Source organism: Salvelinus namaycush, chromosome 31 (genome assembly GCF_016432855.1).
Source record: "Salvelinus namaycush isolate Seneca chromosome 31, SaNama_1.0, whole genome shotgun sequence".
In the NCBI taxonomy this organism is placed as follows: Eukaryota; Metazoa; Chordata; class Actinopteri; order Salmoniformes; family Salmonidae; genus Salvelinus; species Salvelinus namaycush.
The window spans coordinates 42,218,021-42,237,247 of NC_052337.1; the positions used below are offsets into that span (position 1 = coordinate 42,218,021).

A 19,227-nucleotide genomic window follows, 5' to 3' on the forward strand; every position below is an offset into this window, starting at 1 on the left:
AAGTAAAAGTGAAAGTCACCCAGTAAAATACTACTGGAGTAAAACTTTAAAAGTATTTGGTTTTAAATATACTTAAGTATCAAAAGTAAATGGAATTGCTCAAATGTAAAATAGTATCAAAAGTAAAAGTATAAATCATTTAAAATTCATTATATTTAGCAAACCGATTTTGTTTTTAAAATGTACAGATAGCCAGCGGCACACTCTAATACTCAGACATAATTTACAAACTAAGCATTTGTGTTTATTAAGTCCGCCAGATCAGAGGCACTAGGGATGTTCTCTTGATAAGTGTGTGAATTGAACCATTTTCCTGTCCTGCTAAGCATGCAAAATGTACTTCTGGGTGTATGGAGTAAAAATAACATAATTTTCTTTAGGAATGTAGTAAGGTAAAAGTTGTCAAAAAATATAATTAGTAAAGCACAGATACCCCAAAAAACACTTAAGTATTTTTACACCACTGCATTTGGCAGACCTGTGGCCAGTCATATGGACGATCTGACTCAAAACGGGGGTCCAGAGCCCAAACAAAACTATCATACAAAGTGTGATGAAACAAATGATTATCTGTTGTTGGGGACAAGTGTCCTATCATGTTCAACTACGTAGAGATCATGGACACAAAGTGGCCTTCAAAGTGCTTTAATGTGTTATGTGAGGCCAGAGGCCTGTGAGTTATTTTTGCTTCCATTAATTACTACACGTACCACTAAAAGCTGTGTTCAAAAACTGCATCTTGTGAAGTTAGTTATCCATTGTTAGTGTTTTTGATTCTCATGTTAAAATAAAAAAAGTCAGACAACAGGCTATACTGTATGTTTCAGTCAGATTATGAGTCCTTTTTACACTTTGTTGTAGTGCAATCAATCTGGAGGCGTTTGTTTTGAGTACTGGTAATTCATTCAAGGAATTATCATACAAAGGAGGCAGATAAAGACAGGAGCGCTACACAGTGCTAAATTCAGGCACTTAAAAGATCCATCCTTTATTGTGGTAAAAAAAAAAAGCATTCAGAAGATCCCTTTCATTACGCTGTACATTGATCAAATTTTGATATTATAATCAGTTCCTCTTAGGAAATCAATACTATATAATCATCCCCATCCAATCCCTCCACCATACTTTGTCTGTACACCCTCCAGATGAGTCAACTGCTCAAGGTAGAAGTTAACCCTAACCACAGATCTAGGATTAGATTAACCCTTCCCCCTGTCCTAACCTTTAGGCAGATCAAATAGTATCTGACCCTGTATCAGCAGTTAGGGCCAACTCCAAGTGATGAATAGTACAACCAACTAGCAGGCATAAAATAGAAAATAAAAAGCCCAAACCATGAATGAAGACCAACTACATATGAACGTAATCATGTGAATTATATTAAAGCAATAGAAATTGGCCCAGTAGAAAATAAAATATACATATTATGGCATAAAATCAAAAGCGTTAAGATTATACTGCCAGAGAGGGACACGTATAGAATACAATTAGCCCGTTTTAGGAGATGTTTCTTCTACCTAGTCATATGCCACAATATCTTTTTTTTCTCTCAATACACTAACTAAATGACATAGATATTTGGCCAATTTGAGAGAATTTCTTTCTTGGAAACTGTGCCTCTTCAAAACATGACTTTGCACACATGTACACCCGAAACCAGTTTGCCTGCAAAGAGGAGACGTGCAGTGTCTGGAATAGGATGATAGAGTTGCAGAGAATAGTCTCCCATCTGAAAACGGATGGTCAGCACAAGCTACGATTCTTTAGTACATGGAGAGGGGAGATAAAGTAAAATTGAACAGGAATAAAGCATGCACTGGTTGGTACCCTGAACAAAATAAATGGTGCTCGGAATTCAACTTCAATGTTTTTTCTGTTTGTTTTTACAAATAGTAAACTCTTCTATATCCCGTGTTGAATGTGCAAAATGGTTTGGAGATGGTTAACATTTATTAACAACAAACAGACGTGAGATCTATAGGTCATGTCTAAAAACCTCCTCAAAGTGACTAAACGCAAAAGAAAAGACAAAAAGAATGACTTATGTTCTGTATGGTCATATCAGGTCATCACGGTAGGTCTGGGCCATGATGGTCAAGCAAAACCTGGCGGTTTTAAAAGTTCCTCCTAAAAGGAAGGACACAGACCTGGGTGGGTGCCAGCTACTGACGCAAGTGCTTAAAGTTACACTAGGTCTCACAGTGAACAGAAAGGCCACAACCCAATTGACACCCCATTTCCTATGTAGTGCCTACTTTTGATCAGAGCCATTAGGGCCCTGCTCAAAAAGTGCCCTATATTAGGGAACAGGGTGCCATTTGGGACGAACCCACAGGGTACTTGATGTCAACCAACTGGCCAGGAGATAACAGGACAGTGACTCCGAGAGGTCAGGGGTCACAGCACTGTCAATACAGAGGGAGAGCCGTGCTTCGTGATCTTCATCGCCGTCTTCACCACTGCCAACACCATCATCATCATCCTTGTCGTCATCGTCATATCAGAAACATGGGAGATCTGAGAGCTCTGAGCCCCAGAGGTCTGTAGTGTTTTTTAAAGTTCCGTCTCACATTGGTTTCCGGTAGGGCTTCATTTGGTGAAGGCGGCCACCACGGCCCACAGCAGCTCGTTAGCATTGGCCTTGGTGCTCTCCGCCTCTGGCTCCAGGTCCAGCAGCAGACGTACCCTCTTCATGGCCAGGTCATACTGTTCGTCCAGCAGCGGGGCGAAGGCGTTCTCCAGCACGTCTGACGAGTGGGCCAGGAAGATCAGGGCCAGCACGCGCTTGTCGAAGCGCCCCGGATCGTTCACCCACTTGTCCAGGACGGACTCCTGGACCTTCTTGACCAGCCGCTGTTTGATGGTGTCGTTGGTCAGTGGGTGTGTGGTCATGTCGAAGAGGAGGAAGTTCTGTTTCTCTGTGGTCAGAACGCCTTTCTCGACCAGGTTCTTGGCCAGACGTTCACGGACATTCCTCAGCTGGTAGTGCAGCTTCAATGGGTTCCACGTCTCACCTGGACAACAAAACAAATTACGGGTCATTTCTGTACAATTTCACTTGGAAACCTAATAGGCTAGCTATTGTTAAAAAAAAAACATCAAGACAAACACATTTCATTTCAAACAGAACTGGGAAGGGGGCACAGTGTGGTAATATCAAATAATCATGATGACAATAAAGAACAAAACACTAAGAACGGAAGACAGGCAGATATAGCACAAACAAATACAGTTGTTTAAAATAGGGGGAGTAATGGAGGGTGGGCGTATTCAATATGGCTTCTCACCGCTCAGCAGCTCTATCCAGCTCTGGACTGTCTCTGGGGGCTGGGTTTCTTTGACATGCTTCAGAGCCTCGTCCAGCAACATGTCTCCTGTAGGGGCGGCTGACTTACAGATAACCTGACAAAAATAGATACCAGTTTTTTTTTTAAAGGTTGATTTCACACACAACAAAACCTTACTGTAACATTGGGATACACACACATTAGCATAAACTGCTAGAGTTGGCAGACTCTGCTGGTCTACCACATTGCAATGCCACACACACACGGCAGGTAGCCTAGCGGTTAACGCCATGGATGATGAAAGTGTTCCACTGGGATGCTGGCCTGTGTTGACTCCAAAGCTTCCCACAGTTGTGTCAGGTTGGCTGGATGTCCTTTGGATGGTGGACCATTCTTGATACACACGGGAAACGGTTGAGCATGAAAAACCCAGCCGCATTGCAGTTCTTGACACAAACCTGGTACCTTCTACCATACCCCGTACAAAAGGCACTTAAATCCTTTGTCTTGCCCATTCACCCTCTGAATGGCACACATACAAAATCTGTCTAAATTTTCTCAAGGCTTAAAAATCCTTCTTTAACCTGTCTCCTTCCCCTTTATCTACACTGATTGAAGTGGATTTAACATATGATTTCAATAATGGATCATAGCTTTCACCTGGATTCACCTGGTCAGTCTTGGAAAGAGCAGGTGTTCTTAATGTTTTGTACACTCAGTGTATAAGCAAGTGGGTTTGTAGGCTGTTGACACTTGAGAGAGAGGTGGAAGAGGGTGTTCTGTGTGAAACTGACAGCTGTGGTGCACGTTGGAAGAGAAGTGTGTTAAGAGTGGCGAAAAAAGGAAATAAGAGAATTAAGGTTCCGGTGGAATCTTGTAAAACCAAGTGTAATTCTGCCGCGTTTTTAGTCCGTGTGAGGGTTTTGGACTGATGGAGTTTCCCGGGACATCTGATCAACAAATCATGGATGCATTGGGTAATGTGGCATCAGTTAGGGTAACAGAAGGTACGGTGCCTTCAGAAAGTATTCACGCCCATTTACTTTTTCCACATTTTGTTGTGTTACAGCCTGGATTTAAAATGGATTTTTAACAAATTGTGTCACTTATCTACACACAATACCCCATTCATTATCAATTGGAATTTTGTTTGTAGATTTAATTTAATATTTTTTTTTTTTTAAGTAAGTACTTTTGGTGGCGATTACAGCTGTGAGTCTTTTGGGGTAAGTCTCTAAGAGCTTTGCACACCTGGATTGTACAATATTTGCCCATTATTGTTAGAATTATTCAAGATCTAAAGTTGTTGATCATTGCTCAGGGGGTGTGAATTCTTACGTAAATGGTATATTGTGTAATATCTGTATTTAATTTTCAATACATGTGATAACATGTTTTTAGGAATGTTTTCCCGTTGTCATTACAGGGTATTGTGTGTAGACGGGTGATAAAAGAAATCTATTTAATACATTTTGAATTCAGGCTGTAACACAACAAAAATGTGGAATAAGTCAAGGGCCAAGGGGTATGAATACTTTCTGAATGTACTGTAGCTGCTTAACTAACAAACCCTTGACCTGCACTTTCTGGTGTGCTGGTGTAGGAGTGGATAGGTATGGGGAGTGGCCGGGTGTCACGGAGGCCAGTCTGCGAGGCACTGTCACAGACTATTAAATAACTCTGCATTTGATTGAATAAAGACAATGATGTCAGATGAAACTACGTAGGAAATAGTGATATAAATAAAAAATATTAAATATACGATTAAATCAAATCAAATTTTATTTGTCACGTGCCGAATACAACAGGTGTAGTAGACCTTACTTACAAGTCCTTAACCAACAATGCAGTTCAAGAAATCGAGTTAAGAAAATATTTACTAAATAAACTAAAAGTATTTTTTTTTTTAAGTAACAATAAAAGCACATAACAATAATGAGGCTATGTACAGGGGGTACCGGTACTGAGTCAATGTGCGGGTGCACAGGTTAGTCAAGGTAGTTTGTACATGTAGGTTGGGGTAAAGTGACTACGCATAGATAATAAACAGCGAGTAGCAGCAGTGTAAAAACCAAGGGGTGGGTCAATGTAAATAGTCTGGGTGGCAATTTGACTAATTGTTCAGCAGTCTCCTAGATTGGGGGTAGAAGCTGTTAAGGAGCCTTTTGGACCTAGACTTGGCGCTCCGGTACCGCTTGCCGTGTGGTAGCAAAGAGAGCAGTTTATGACTTGGGTGTTTTTTGGGGCCTTCCTCTGACACCGCCTAGTATATAGGTCCTGAATGACAGGAAGCTTGGCCCCAGTGATGTACTGGGCCGTACGCACTACCCTCTGTAGCGCCTTACGGTCGGATGCCGAGCAGTTGCCATACCAGGCGATGATGCTACCAGTCAGGATGCTCTCGATGGTGCAGTTGTAGAACTTTGAGGATCTGGGGACCCATGCCAAATCTTTTCAGTCTCATGGTTGGGAAAAGGTGTTGTCATGCCCTCTTCTCGACTGTCTTGGTGTGTTTGGACCATGATAGTTTGTTGGGGATGTGGACACCAAGGAACTTGAAACTCTCAACATGCTCCACTACAGCCCCATTGATATTAAATGGGGGCCTGTAGCACGCCTTTACCTGTAGTCCACGATCATCTCCTTTGTCTTGCTCACATTGAGGGAGAAGTTGTTGTCCTGGCACCACACTGCCAGGTCTCTGACCTCCCTATGGGCTGTCTCATCGTTGTCGGTGATCAGGCCTACCACTTGTGTCATCAGCAAACTTAATGATGGTGTTGGAGTCGTGCTTGGCCACGCAGTCGTGGGTGAACAGGGAGTACAGGAGGGGACTATGTGCGCACCCGAGGGCCCCCGGTGTTGAGGATCAGCGTGGCAGATGTGTTGTTGCCTACCCTTACCACCTGGTGGAGGCCCGTCAGGAAGTCCAGCATCGACTTGCAGAGGGAGGTGTTTAGTCCCAAGGTCCTTACTATGGTGTTCAACGCTGAGCTGTAGTCTATGAACAGCATTCTCACATAGGTGTTCCTTTTGTCCAGGTGGGAAAGGGCAGTGTGGAGTGCGATTGAGATTGCGTCATCTGTGGATCTGGGCAGTATGCGAATTAGAGTGGGTCTAGGGTTTCCAGGATGATGGTGTTAATGTGAGCCATGACCAGCCTTTCAAAAGCACTTCATGGCTACCGACGTGAGTGCTACGGGGCGGAGGCCATTGAGGCAGGTTACCGTCACCCTCTCTGGGGAAAGGGACCATGATGGTCTGCTTGAAACGTGGGTATTACAGACTCGGTCAGGGACAGATTGAAAATGTCAGTGAAGACACGCCAGTTGGTCTGTGCATGCTCTGAGTACACGCCCTGGTAATACATCTGGCCCCACGGCCTTGTGAATGTTGACCTGTTTAAAAGGTCTTGCTCACATCAGCTATGGAGCGCGTGATCACACCAGTTATCCGGAACAGCTGGTGATCTCATGCATGCTTCAGTGTTGCTTGCCTTGAAGCGAGCATTAAAAAAAGGCATTTAGCTCATCTGGTAGGCTCGCGCCACTGGGCAGCTCGCGGCTGGGTTTCTCATTATAGTCCGTAATAGTTTGCAAGCACTGCCACATCCTACGAGCGTCAGAGCCGGTGCAGTAGGATTCAATCTTTGTCCTGTATTGACGCTTTGCCTGTTCGATGGTTCATATGAGGGCAAAGCGGGATTTCTTGTAAGAGTCCGGATTAGTGTCCCGCTCCTTGAAAGCGGCAGCTCTAGCCTTTACCTCGGTGCGGATGTGGCCTGTAATCCATGGCTTCTAGTCTGGATATGTACGTAAGGTCACTGTGAGGACGATGTCGTCAATGCACTTGTTGATGAAGCCAGTGACTGAGGTGGTATACCCCTCAATGCCTTTGGATGAATCCCAGAACATATTCCAGTCTGTGCTAACAAAACAGTCCTGTATCGTAGCATCCACGTCCATATAGAGTGAGTCACTGGTACTTCCTGCTTTTGTTTTTGCTTGTAAGCAGGAATCAGGAGGATAAAATTATGGTCAGATTTGCCAAATGGAGGGCGAGGGAGATCTTTGTACACGTCTCTGTGTGTGGAGTAAAGGTGGTCTACAGTTTTCCCCCCCTTCGGTTTGTACGTGACATGCTGGTAGAAATTAGGTAAACCGGGTTTATCCATGCATTAGTCCCCGGCCACAAGGAGCGCCGCTTCTGGATGAGCATTTTCTTGTTTGCGTATGGCCTTATACAGCTCGTTGAGTGCGGTCTTAGTGCCAGCATCAGTTTGTGGTGGTAAATAGACGGCTATGAATAATATAGATGAAAACTCTTGGTAGATAGTGTGGTCTACAGCTTATCATGAGGTACTCTACCTCATGCGAGCAATACGTTGAGACTTCTTTAATATTAGACATTGCACATCAGCTGCTATTGACAAATAGACACATAATTTACCAGACGTAGCTGCTCTGTCCTGCCGCAACTTTATGTACAAAATAAGTTCAACAATGCGGGGGAAAAAAATAAAAATAGCAGTTGGGTAGGAGCCCGTAAAACGGCAGCCATCCCTTCCAGCGCCATTATCAATGTAGACCAATAAGTGTATTTCAACAACCTATTTAATACCAATGTTTGTACCTTATTTTTACGGTTGCTTTTATAATTATGTATGTTTATGACTTTATTATTATGATTTTGTCTCTTTTCCCAGCCATAGGCAAGAGATGGGTTGGTGGGGTTGTGGGGGAGAGGGTAGATGGAAAATTGGGTGAGGTTAAAAGTGGGTGGGTAATAAAAAAAATCCTGTAGGATGAATTACTATTACGTCACCGTGCGGGAATAATTGTGAAAACATAATAGCATTTTTTTGTTTTTGTTTTATTTGGGGGTTTGTGTGTACGTGCTAGAGGTCAACCGAGGTGCTCGGCCATGGAAACCTATTTCTCGAAGCGCCCGATGAACAGTTATTGTGTTGACGTTACACCCAGAAGCAGTTTGGAACTTGGTAATGAGTGTTGCAACTGAAGACAGACGATTTTTACGCGCTGTGCAGATCAGCACTCGGCGGTCCCGTTCTGTGAGCTTGTGTGGCCTATCACTTCACGGCTGAGCCATTGTTGCTCCTAGACGTTTCCACTTCACACTAACAGCATTTACAGTTGACCAGGGCAGCTCTAGCAGGGCAGCCATTTAACAAACTGACTTGTTGGAAAGGTGGCATCCTATGACGGTGCCACGTTGAAAAGTCACTGAGCTCTTCAGTAAGGCCATTCTACTGCCAATATTTGTCTAGCATGTGCTCGATTTTATACACCTGTCAGCAAAGGGTTTGGCTGAAATAGCCGTATCCAATCATTTGAAGGGATGTCCACATACTTTTGTATATATAGTGTATTACATGTTAAAAAGGTGGACTTTGTATAATTTATTGCAATGGTCATAAACTGTACAGCACAAGTGGAGAAGGAATCTGAGAAAATGTGCATCATTGTGAGTGCGGCTAAATGTTTTTGGACATTGTGATTTCAGAGCCGAGGCCTTCGAAGGAATCCTGCTGACGACTGTTCCACCCTCACAAGACCCTGTGTAGGGATTGTGTGTTTTGGATTGGACTGGGACTGAAGGAGTTGGATGGGTTTTGTTTGAAGAAATGGCCCACCGCCCCCTTTTCCCGCAATGGATAAAAAATTAAACAAAAAATGACTACTCCGTACAGCAGGTGGCGGCAATACACCTTATATGTTGTAGTCTGCCAATAAGACTCAAATGATAAAAGACGCAAGCACAGTTAGAACAATGAGACAGATCTTTCACTGGATGTGTAGCATCCGGTTGGCATTACCGCTCACCACCAAATATGGTGACGAGAGGAAACCATGGAGCGAGGTGGATTTTGGACGACATTCTGGAAATGTTCTCATCGACGAATCGTCTGATCTCAATACAGTTCTCTGTTCACAAAACTAGAATGTATTACGAAGAGAGTGGACTACGTTTTGTAAACTATTGCCTTTGCCGAAGTAAAAAAATTAAAAAAGGTGTTGTTTAGGAGGAGTGCGAGGGCGAATTGAGTTATTGCACACGCGCACTTCAGAGTAGGAGCTGCCAAACAGAAATATACATGATAGAACGTGCCAATAGGATCATGCTTTGCCCACTTCCTTGCTTGTTCTGCTTTTTATGATTCATGCTCCCATTGGAAACAACAGGCTGTGGTGGGGAGCAATGGCGGAAGCATTGTGTGATTCTGTGGGCGCGAGTAAAATTGGTGAGAATGAGAGTGGACGACAATGAAGAGTGGAGTAAAAAGGCCCGAAGTTGGAAATGAGCAGAAGTTTGTTGGAGTGCGATTCACCAGCATGTTTTTTTTGGGTGACCCGTTTGCGTTCTCAAAGATGGTGAAGGACGAATTGGGACAAGTGGAGTATAGAGTGACCAGGAGCGGTATGATGTTGGTATGATGTTGATTTTGTGTGTGTCAAAAGAGCAAAAGCTCTATCGACTGATGATGTGGAAAGCTATGATTTTCTGAGTAGGGCACCGATTAAAAGGTGTCATCTCTGGTGTCTCCTTGGACAGAGGCTTCATGGTTTAGGGAGAACATGCCAGAAGTGGTAGACGCATGTCGCGTGACCCGAATGATACACCGGAAGAAGGTGGAAAGTCTATCGGCTTTACTGTTGTTTGAAGAAGTGATTCTCCCGACTCAAGTAAAACTTAGGTATGTGAGATATGCGGTGAGACCGTATGTACAAAAACCACTGCAGTGTTACAATTGTAAAAGGTTTGCAGAAGGAATACATGTAAATTGGTGAAGATTCTGAGAAAGCATGGTGCTGCAATTGTGGTGGGAACCACATTCCCAAGTTCCTGGAGTGCCCAGTCAGGGTGAAGGAGGTCGCAGTATCTAGGATCAGGGCTTGCTCCAGCAGTTCTCCTTTGTGGAGGCAGTACAAATAGCTGAAGGAGTGAGTGGAGATTAAATGGTAGTGGATGCCCCACAGCCTGTAGTGAGATGGTGTTCATCAGAGGGATCCTGAAATACTAATAGTTGCATTTTTGCGCAATCGATCAATTGCACTGGACAAACTAATATATAAAAAAATATCTGAAACTAGGCATCATTGTTAAGGTGGCAAAAATATTTTGGGATCTCCAGGACCTCAGGGCTGAAACGGTGCAGGGAATATTGAATGAAGATGTTCCCCCCTCTCAGGCTCCCGAGCATGTGTAGGGATCTGAGTACACATTTGAGTCTGACTGAAGGAGTACATTTTTTCCTTTTAGAATACTAGGAGTATGTTTTATTTTCACCTATTATTTCTGTTTGAAAGTTTCTCCGTTTTCAACCTATCCAGTAGGTGCTGGCATGCACATCTAATACTTGTTTGCGAATCACCATAATACCATGGAAGAAGATGACAGGCGGTGGTCTATCTTGGGTTATTTAAAATATATATTTGCCACAAGTGTGGTAACCAAGTTAATCAGTGTGTTTCACTCACCTTTCTGGCCAGCAGGCTTTTCCTCCTCATGCCACAAGCCTCTAGCTGCAGTCTCCCTCTCAAAGCCAGTTCGATGAGCATACAACCTCGGAGACCAGAAGAAATGCAGTCATTCCAGAATGAAGTGTAGCCCTGTTGGAGAAAAAAAAAGTCAAGCATTTGGTGAATACTTCACACGATGACACGTCCTGGTTAAATTAAGCAAACATCCTGCTGATGACATAAGTGACACGCACAAAGTGACACGTTTGAAAACCTTATACCGCGTCAAAACAACTGGGAACTCGGAAATCTCCAACTTCGGAGAGTTCAAGACAACTGGGAACTCTGGAAAAAAACGAGTTTCGAATGGAAAAAAATAGTTTTCGACGGTCATCCAACTCGGAAATTCGGGCATTTTTCTAGAGTTCCGACTTCCCGACCTGAAGATCACTGACGTTATGATTTTACCTCGTTCCCGCCCCCAAGTTCCCAGTTGTATTGAAAGCACTATTAGTTTGCAATGTTGAATAGGCATATGACATGACGGTAAAGCTAGCTAGCTAACGTAGGAAAAGCGCATTAGCTTAGCTAGCTATGTTAGCACATAACGTAAGCTGGTTGGAACGTAAACAAACAGCTACTGTAGCTAGCTAACGTTATAGCAACATGCTAACGACGATAACTAACACCATACCTCTCGATCTTTCAATCCCAATAGCAACACTTCTTCCATCAACGTCAGTCGAGTTTCTTTGGAGTCTCCTTTCTCATCCTCTTCCTCTTGACGTGGCTCGTAGTCCTCATCATCGGACCCCCTCTCCTTGTCGACAGCTGCATTGCGAGAGGCCTCGGTCCTCCTCTGCACCAGGCCCGAACTTCGCTGTGTTAGGGAAGTCATACTCTGGATGCACGTCCCAACAACAGGTAAATACAAATTATTTGGTATCTCCTGACGGTTTTAGTGTATCCGATGCATAAATAAACCCGGTTGATCGTAAAATTGGGTGTATATCAAATGAATATTCGAATAACTACAACAGCAAACCTGCAACAGATTAACACTTCAACACTTTCCACTTCCTGATCCAATATGGCGACACGTGATGACTGGATACACGTGATGACGTCAGATGAGGATATGCCTCTCTCTTTCTCTCAATTCAATTCAATTCAACTCAAGGGGCTTTATTGGCATGGGAAACACACAAGGTATAAACATGGTTGAGTGGGCATACTTAAATCCATAGACTATTGTAGGTTGTAATATATTATGTTGATTGTACAGGAGGTAGGTCCTTGTTTTTAATGTTGTGATGCAAACTCCATTGCCTTCTGAGCTCTCAACATTTGGCAAAACATGTATTACTGATGCATTCACTCATGTCTTTTTCTTATAGTTCCATTCATGCAGTCTAATTGAGAAGCACCTCCGTCTGATGAGAGAAGAAGACTTGTCATAATCCCTCCACAGTAAACAAGATTCATTCAGCCGATTCTGTTGCAAAACATTTCTTAAACGGAATCAAATGGAACGAAGTGAGGAGGGACCTACCTGAATTTGACTTCCATTTGGTTCTTAAACGGTTTCCGTTTCAACTCCTCTTAAGTGTATTCCGGCTCAAATGAATAGGGCTCCTATGTAAAAAAACAACAACATCCAAAACATTTTTGTCCTCCGTCAGGCTTTACAAAGCCAGGTTAAATGTGTCAAGCTAGATGTCCTGCAATGGCTCTATTGAACAAGGACAACTATAGCTACTTGCTGCTAGGAGGCGTGATTGCGCAATCGGCAAAACACAAAGGTCACAATGATTGCTACAAAACATAAATGTTTTGATCAGACAACAGGCTCAATCAACCAATGACACCAACCAATGTGTGTGTGTGGCCTGCAAATCTGAAACAGCGTTGATCTTTATTGATCTCTGTTGGGGAACACGAACCTTCATGTTTTTCTTCTTTGGGAAATAACAGGACGAAATACACATTCAATCTGTGTGTAATACATAATTCATACCACAAGATGGCAGACTAAAAGCAAATAATAAGATGATACCTTTTCAATTACTTGCTGTACTGATACTGGTAGCACTATTGTTGTAGAAGCTGTTAGTAGTTGTAGCCATAGCATTTTATCTTTTCACCTGTTTCTCTTCTACTAGCCAGAAAAACGAACATGTGAAATTAAACTTTTGACATACCAATCTAAAAAGGAAATGTATTTGATTTTCAGTACAAAAAAACACTCTGGAAATTGCTCTCTGAAATATCCCATTTATTTCCCCTGCAAATAGAGATGTGCTAGTCTTGGTCTTAATCACATCAGTTTGGGAACATCAGGGAATCAACAAGTAGCAACATATATGCCACATGGCTTTGAGTGGCACAATGGTCTAAGGCACTGCATCTTGAGGCGTCACTACAGACACCCTGGTTCAAATCCAGGCTGTATTACAACCGGCTGTGATTGGGAGTCCCATAGGGCGGTGCACAATTGGCCCAGTGTCGTCTGGGTTTGGCTGGTGTATGCCGTCGTTGTAAATAAGAATTTGTTCTTAACTGACTTGCCTAGTTAAATAAAGATAAAAACGTGTATAAATGGCCCTTGATTCCCATTGTGAGCAGAAAAGCTGCTCTTTCGTGCTCACAGTGAAATGAGAGAGCTTCAGCACTCCTATGAGAAAACGGTGGAGAAGCTTTGGCCCAGTATTAAAATACACTCTCATTTCCCAGCGTTCAGATTCAGAAAGAATTTCTGGAAACGAAAACTGTGTTTTAGGGACATGAGGATGATGACTATGATGAGAATAAATGTTTCTTTTTCTTTTCGTGTACAAAATCAAATCAAATTTTATTTGTCACATACACATGGTTAGCAGATGTTAATGCGAGTGTAGCGAAATGCTTGTGCTTCTAGTTCCGACAATGCAGTAATAACCAACAAGTAATCTAACCTAACAATTCCACAACTACTACCTTATACACACAAGTGTAAAGGGATAAAGAATATGTACATAAAGATATATGAATGAGTGATGGTACAGAACGGCATAGGCAAGATGCAGTAGATGGTATAGAGTACAGTATATACATATGAGATGAGTAATGTAGGGTATGTAAACATAAAGTGGCATAGTTTAAAGTGGCTAGTGATACATGTATTACATAAAGATGGCAAGATGCAGTAGATGATATAGAGTACAGTATATACATATACATATGAGATGAGTAATGTAGGGTATGTAAACATTATATTAAGTGGCATTGTTTAAAGTGGCTAGTGGTACATTTTTACATAATTTCCATCAATTCCCATTATTAAAGTGGCTGGAGTTGAGTCAGTATGTTGGCAGCGGCCACTAAATGTTAGTGGTGGCTGTTTAACAGTCTGATGGCCTTGAGATAGAAGCTGTTTTTCAGTCTCTCGGTCCCTGCTTTGATGCACCTCTACTGACCTCGCCTTCTGGATGATAGCGGGGTGAACAGGCAGTGGCTTGGGTGGTTGTTGTCCTTGATGATCTTTATGGCCTTCCTGTGACATCGGGTGGTGTAGGTGTCCTGGAGGGCAGGTAGTTTGCCCCCGGTGATGCGTTGTGCAGACCTCACTACCCTCTGGAGATCCTTACGGTTGTGGGCGGAGCAGTTGCCGTACCAGGCGGTGATACAGCCCGACAGGATGCTCTCGATTGTGCATCTGTAGAAGTTTGTGAGTGCTTTTGGTGACAAGCCGAATTTCTTCAGCCTCCTGAGGTTGAAGAGGCGCTGCTGCGCCTTCTTCACAACGCTGTCTGTGTGGGTGGACCAATTCAGTTTGTCCGTGATGTGTACACCGAGGAACTTAAAACTTTCCACCTTCTCCACTACTGTCCCGTCGATGTGGATAGGGGGGTGCTCCCTCTGCTGTTTCCTGAAGTCCACAATCATCTCCTTTGTTTTGTTGACGTTGAGTGTGAGGTTATTTTCCTGACACCACACTCCGAGGGCCCTCACCTCCTCCCTGTAGGCCGTCTCGTCGTTGTTGGTAATCAAGCCTACCACTCTAGTGTCGTCCGCAAACTTGATGATTGAGTTGGAGGCGTGCATGGCCACGCAGTCGTGGGTGAACAGGGAGTACAGGAGAGGGCTCAAAACGCACCCTTGTGGGGCCCCGGTGTTGAGGATCAGCGGGGTGGAGATGTTGTTACCTACCCTCACCACCTGGGGGCGGCCCGTCAGGAAGTCCAGGACCCAGTTGCACAGGGCGGGGTCGAGACCCAGGGTCTCAAGCTTGATGACGAGTTTGGAGGGTACTATGGTGTTAAATGCTGAGCTGTAGTCGATGAACAGCATTCTCACATAGGTATTCCTCTTGTCCAGATGGGTTAGGGCAGTGTGCAGTGTGGTTGCGATTGCGTCGTCTGTGGACCTATTGGGTCGGTAAGCAAATTGGAGTGGGTCTAGGGTGTCAGGTAGGGTGGAGGTGATATGGTCCTTGACTAGTCTCTCAAAGCACTTCATGATGACGGAAGTGAGTGCTACGGGGCGGTAGTCGTTTAGCTCAGTTACCTTAGCTTTCTTGGGAACAGGAACAATGGTGGCCCTCTTGAAGCATGTGGGAACAGCAGACTGGGATAAGGATTGATTGAATATGTCCTTAAACACACCAGCCAGCTGGTCTGCGCATGCTCTGAGGACGCGGCTGGGAATGCCGTCTGGGCCTGCAGCCTTGCGAGGGTTAACACGTTTAAATGTTTTACTCACCTCGGCTGCAGTGAAGGAGAGCCCGCAGGTTTTGGTAGCGGGCCGTGTCAGTGGCACTGTATTGTCTTCAAAGCGAGCCAAAAAGGTTATTTAGCCTGTCTGGGAGCAAGACATCCTGGTCCGCGACGGGGCTGGTTTTCTTTTTGTAATCCGTGATTGACTGTAGACCCTGCCACATACCTCTTGTGTCTGAGCTGTTGAATTGCGACTCTACTTTGTCTCTATACTGGGACTTAGCTTGTTTGATTGCCTTGCGGAGAGAATAGATACACTGTTTGTATTCGGTCATGTTTCCGGTCACCTTGCCCTGGTTAAAAGCAGTGGTTCGCGCTTTCAGTTTCACGCGAATGCTGCCGTCAATCCACGGTTTCTGGTTTGGGAATGTTTTAATCATTGCTGTGGGTACGACATCGTCAATGCACTTTCTAATGAACTCGCTCACCGAATCAGCGTATTCGTCAATATTGTTGTTGGACGCAATGCGGAACATATCCCAATCCACGTGATCGAAGCAGTCTTGAAGCGTGGAATCAGATTGGTCGGACCAGCGTTGAACAGACCTGAGCGAGGGAGCTTGTTGTTTTAGTTTCTGTTTGTAGGCTGGAAGCAACAAAATGGAGTCGTGGTCAGCTTTTCCGAAAGGAAGGCGGGGGAGGGCCTTATATGCGTCGCGTAAGTTAGTATAACAATGATCCAAGGTTTTACCAGCCCTGGTAGCACAATCGATATGCTGATAGAATTTAGGGAGTTTTGTTTTCAGATTAGCCAGCTACGATGAATGCAGCCTCAGGGTGTGTGGTTTCCAGTTTACAAAGAGTCAGATAAAGTTCGTTCAGGGCCATCGATGTGTCTGCTTGGGGGGGAATATATACGGCTGTGATTATAATCGAAGAGAATTCCCTTGGTAGATAATGCGGTCGACATTTGATTGTGAGGAATTCTAGATCAGGTGAACAGAATGACTTGAGTTCCTGTATGTTGTTATGATCACACCACGTCTCGTTAATCATAAGGCATACACCCCCGCCCCTCTTCTTACTAGAAAGATGTTTGTTTCTGTCGGCACGATGCGTAAAGAAACCAGCTGGCTGCACCGACTCCGTTAGCGTCTCTTGAGTGAGCCATGTTTCCGTGAAGCAGAGAACGTTACAATCTCTGATGTCTCTCTGAAATATTACCCTTGCTCGGATTTCATCAACCTTATTGTCAAGAGACTGGACATTGGCGAGTAGTATGCTAGGGAGTGGAGCGCGATGTGCCCGTCTCCGAAGCCTGACCAGGAGACCGCCTCGTTTGCCCCTTTTACGGCGTCGCTTAGGGTCGCCGGCTGGGATCAGATCCATTGTATTGGGTGGAAGGCAAAACACTGGATCCGCTTCGGGAAAGTCATATTCCTGGTTGTAACGATGGTGAGTTGACGTTGCTCTTATATTCAGTAGTTCCTCCCGACTGTATGTAATGAAACCTAAGATTACCTGGGGTACCAATGTAAGGAATAACACATAAAAAAACAAAATACTGCATATTTTCCTAGGAACGCGAAGCGAGGCGGCCATCTCGGTCGGCGCCGGAAGCAAATTCTCCAGCGTTAAATCAACACAGAATGTTGGAACCCCGAAGGTGTGGACCCATATAGACGTTGGAACAGTGTTGAATTAACACACTGCTTGGTGTAACACCTTATTTCCCAGAGTGCCATGCCTTTCGAGTGAATTGTAGTTACCACCCATGACTGTATTTGTTAGTGACAGAGATGGTTATTGTATTCATCTATTTTCAGTCCTAGGGACTTCACCCAGCGAAATCCTGAGCTAATATATCATCATTAAAATGTAATTGTTTAACACAATACAATATGCATTTCTTAAGGCAGGGGTATTCAACTCTTACCCTACGAGGGATGGAACCTGCTGGTATTCTGTTCTACCTAATTAATTGCACACACCTGGTGTCCCAGGGGAACAATGAAAAAAATGCAGTGGAACTGGCTTCGAGGTCCAGAGTTGAGTTTGATAAGCCTTATAAGCCTTATTTTGAGGGCCTACACTCTAAACATAACAATTCAGTCTGTAAGTGTTGAATTAACACTCACTAGTCTAAAATAACCCCAGTGTTTCCATCATGCTCTATTGCAGGTTCATTTTAACAATTGATTGTTTTAATATCTATGTTTTTGCATATACATTGATTGATTAATTAATTAATCTTATGATTCTCAAATATAAATGACATACATTTTCTAAACTAATCCAATATGTTACTTGTACTTATTGCTCCCGTTACTGAAATGGTTGTTCCAGTTTAGATGCTTTAGGTAGTCTAATAATTCAGTCTTTCCAACCCAGGCAGTCATTCTGAATCCACGTGATTAAAAATTGTCACAGGTTGTGTTAAATAACCTGAAATGTTGGTTGTTTGGGTTACCCAAACATGGGTAAATGTAACCATCAATTGAGGTTTTATTCACTTTCATGCTGGGTCGAACAAGCAGCTGTTTAAAAAAATGTAATCCATAGATTGTTTTCAAGAGGCGTGGCTTATTAGAGGCATGGCTTTTATATAGTTACCTTTGGCCATCCGTGAGAGTAAATGTCAATCCTGTTAAATTTGTACACTGCAATGTTACATTTCACTTGAATATTATTGCACATTACATATAATATATTTACATATTGCAACAAAGTGGTTAGTATCACATTGGAATTTGCAAAGGCTTTTAAGGAACACATACACTTCTGTAAAAGGTCATTTTATTTGGCTATTCCAAAATGTATTATAGTTTAAAATGTTCTACAAGTTAAAATTCAAACCATCATTCATTAAAAATGCCAAATAAACAATTCAAACACTGTTATCAATTCAAATTAGGCAAAGACAAATGGTCATCCAATAAAACAAAAGCAATCAATTAATAAAAAAATAATCTGAAAGAAATGTCAGTCCATCCAGTCAGTCAATCAGTCAGTCAGTCCACAATGTGTCTTTGTGATGGGGGAGGGGAATGGGTGGGTTCTGGGCTGGCAGTTGCTAAAATAAATTGGCAGTTGTGGTAGTTCGGTGCTGTGTCCAGGGTTGGTGCTGGCGTTGGGGCCGAGACTGGAGTCCAAGGGTTGTTGCTGAGTCTGGTGCTAGGGACAAAAAACAGGAACCGGGAACTGGGGCTGCTGCAGGTGCTTGGTCGGGATCTGAGTCTGTACAGGGGAGGAAGGACAACCTGAGGAGCAAGCAGACACACCTGGAAGCACAAGACCCGGAGGTCAGTGGTGGTACTCCCCTGTGGTATGCTCGCTCCAGGCATAGGTCTAGAGCTTTAGTCCTTCCTCCGCGCCTCTTTTGGTGTGGGGATGAATGGTTCCTGGTCCTGGTGTGGTTCTGTGAGAGGCAGAAGTGTAGAGGGAGGAAGGGGGAAAGGGATGGAGAGGGAGAAGGGGGATGGGTATGTCCATTGGCCTGGGCTGGTTGGTGTTGGGGCAGCAGCGATGCGGCTGGAAGCTGGAAGACAGAGGGAGCAAACAGGGCCCAGACTCACCTGGCCAAGGAGCACTCACAAATAGTTGGTAGATGTGTTCAGTGGGAGTGCCTCCGTAGGGGCAGCTCTCTATACATACAATGAGCCATCTATAGATGGATTCCCTTGAGGAGAGGCAACCATGAACAGCCGTCTAGGGAAAAGTCTTCTGTTTGGAGTGTGTTGTCATGGTCATGATGATGGATTATTG

At 43.8% G+C, this 19,227-nt stretch overlaps 1 protein-coding gene across 1 annotated transcript; it reads right to left on the reverse strand.

Moving 5' to 3' along the window:
* Window positions 1–959: 959 nt before the first annotated feature.
* Window positions 960–12,524, reverse strand: LOC120025757 (Golgi phosphoprotein 3-like). Its single transcript, XM_038970372.1, has 5 exons — window positions 12,321–12,524; window positions 11,463–11,669; window positions 10,787–10,918; window positions 3,288–3,402; window positions 960–3,014 (listed from the first exon to the last, which is right to left on the reverse strand). The coding sequence occupies exons 2-5, from the start codon at window positions 11,664–11,666 to the stop codon at window positions 2,590–2,592; spliced, it is 876 nt and encodes a 291-aa protein (XP_038826300.1). The 5' UTR covers window positions 11,667–11,669; window positions 12,321–12,524; the 3' UTR covers window positions 960–2,589.
* Between the last annotated feature and the right edge of the window lie 6,703 nt (window positions 12,525–19,227).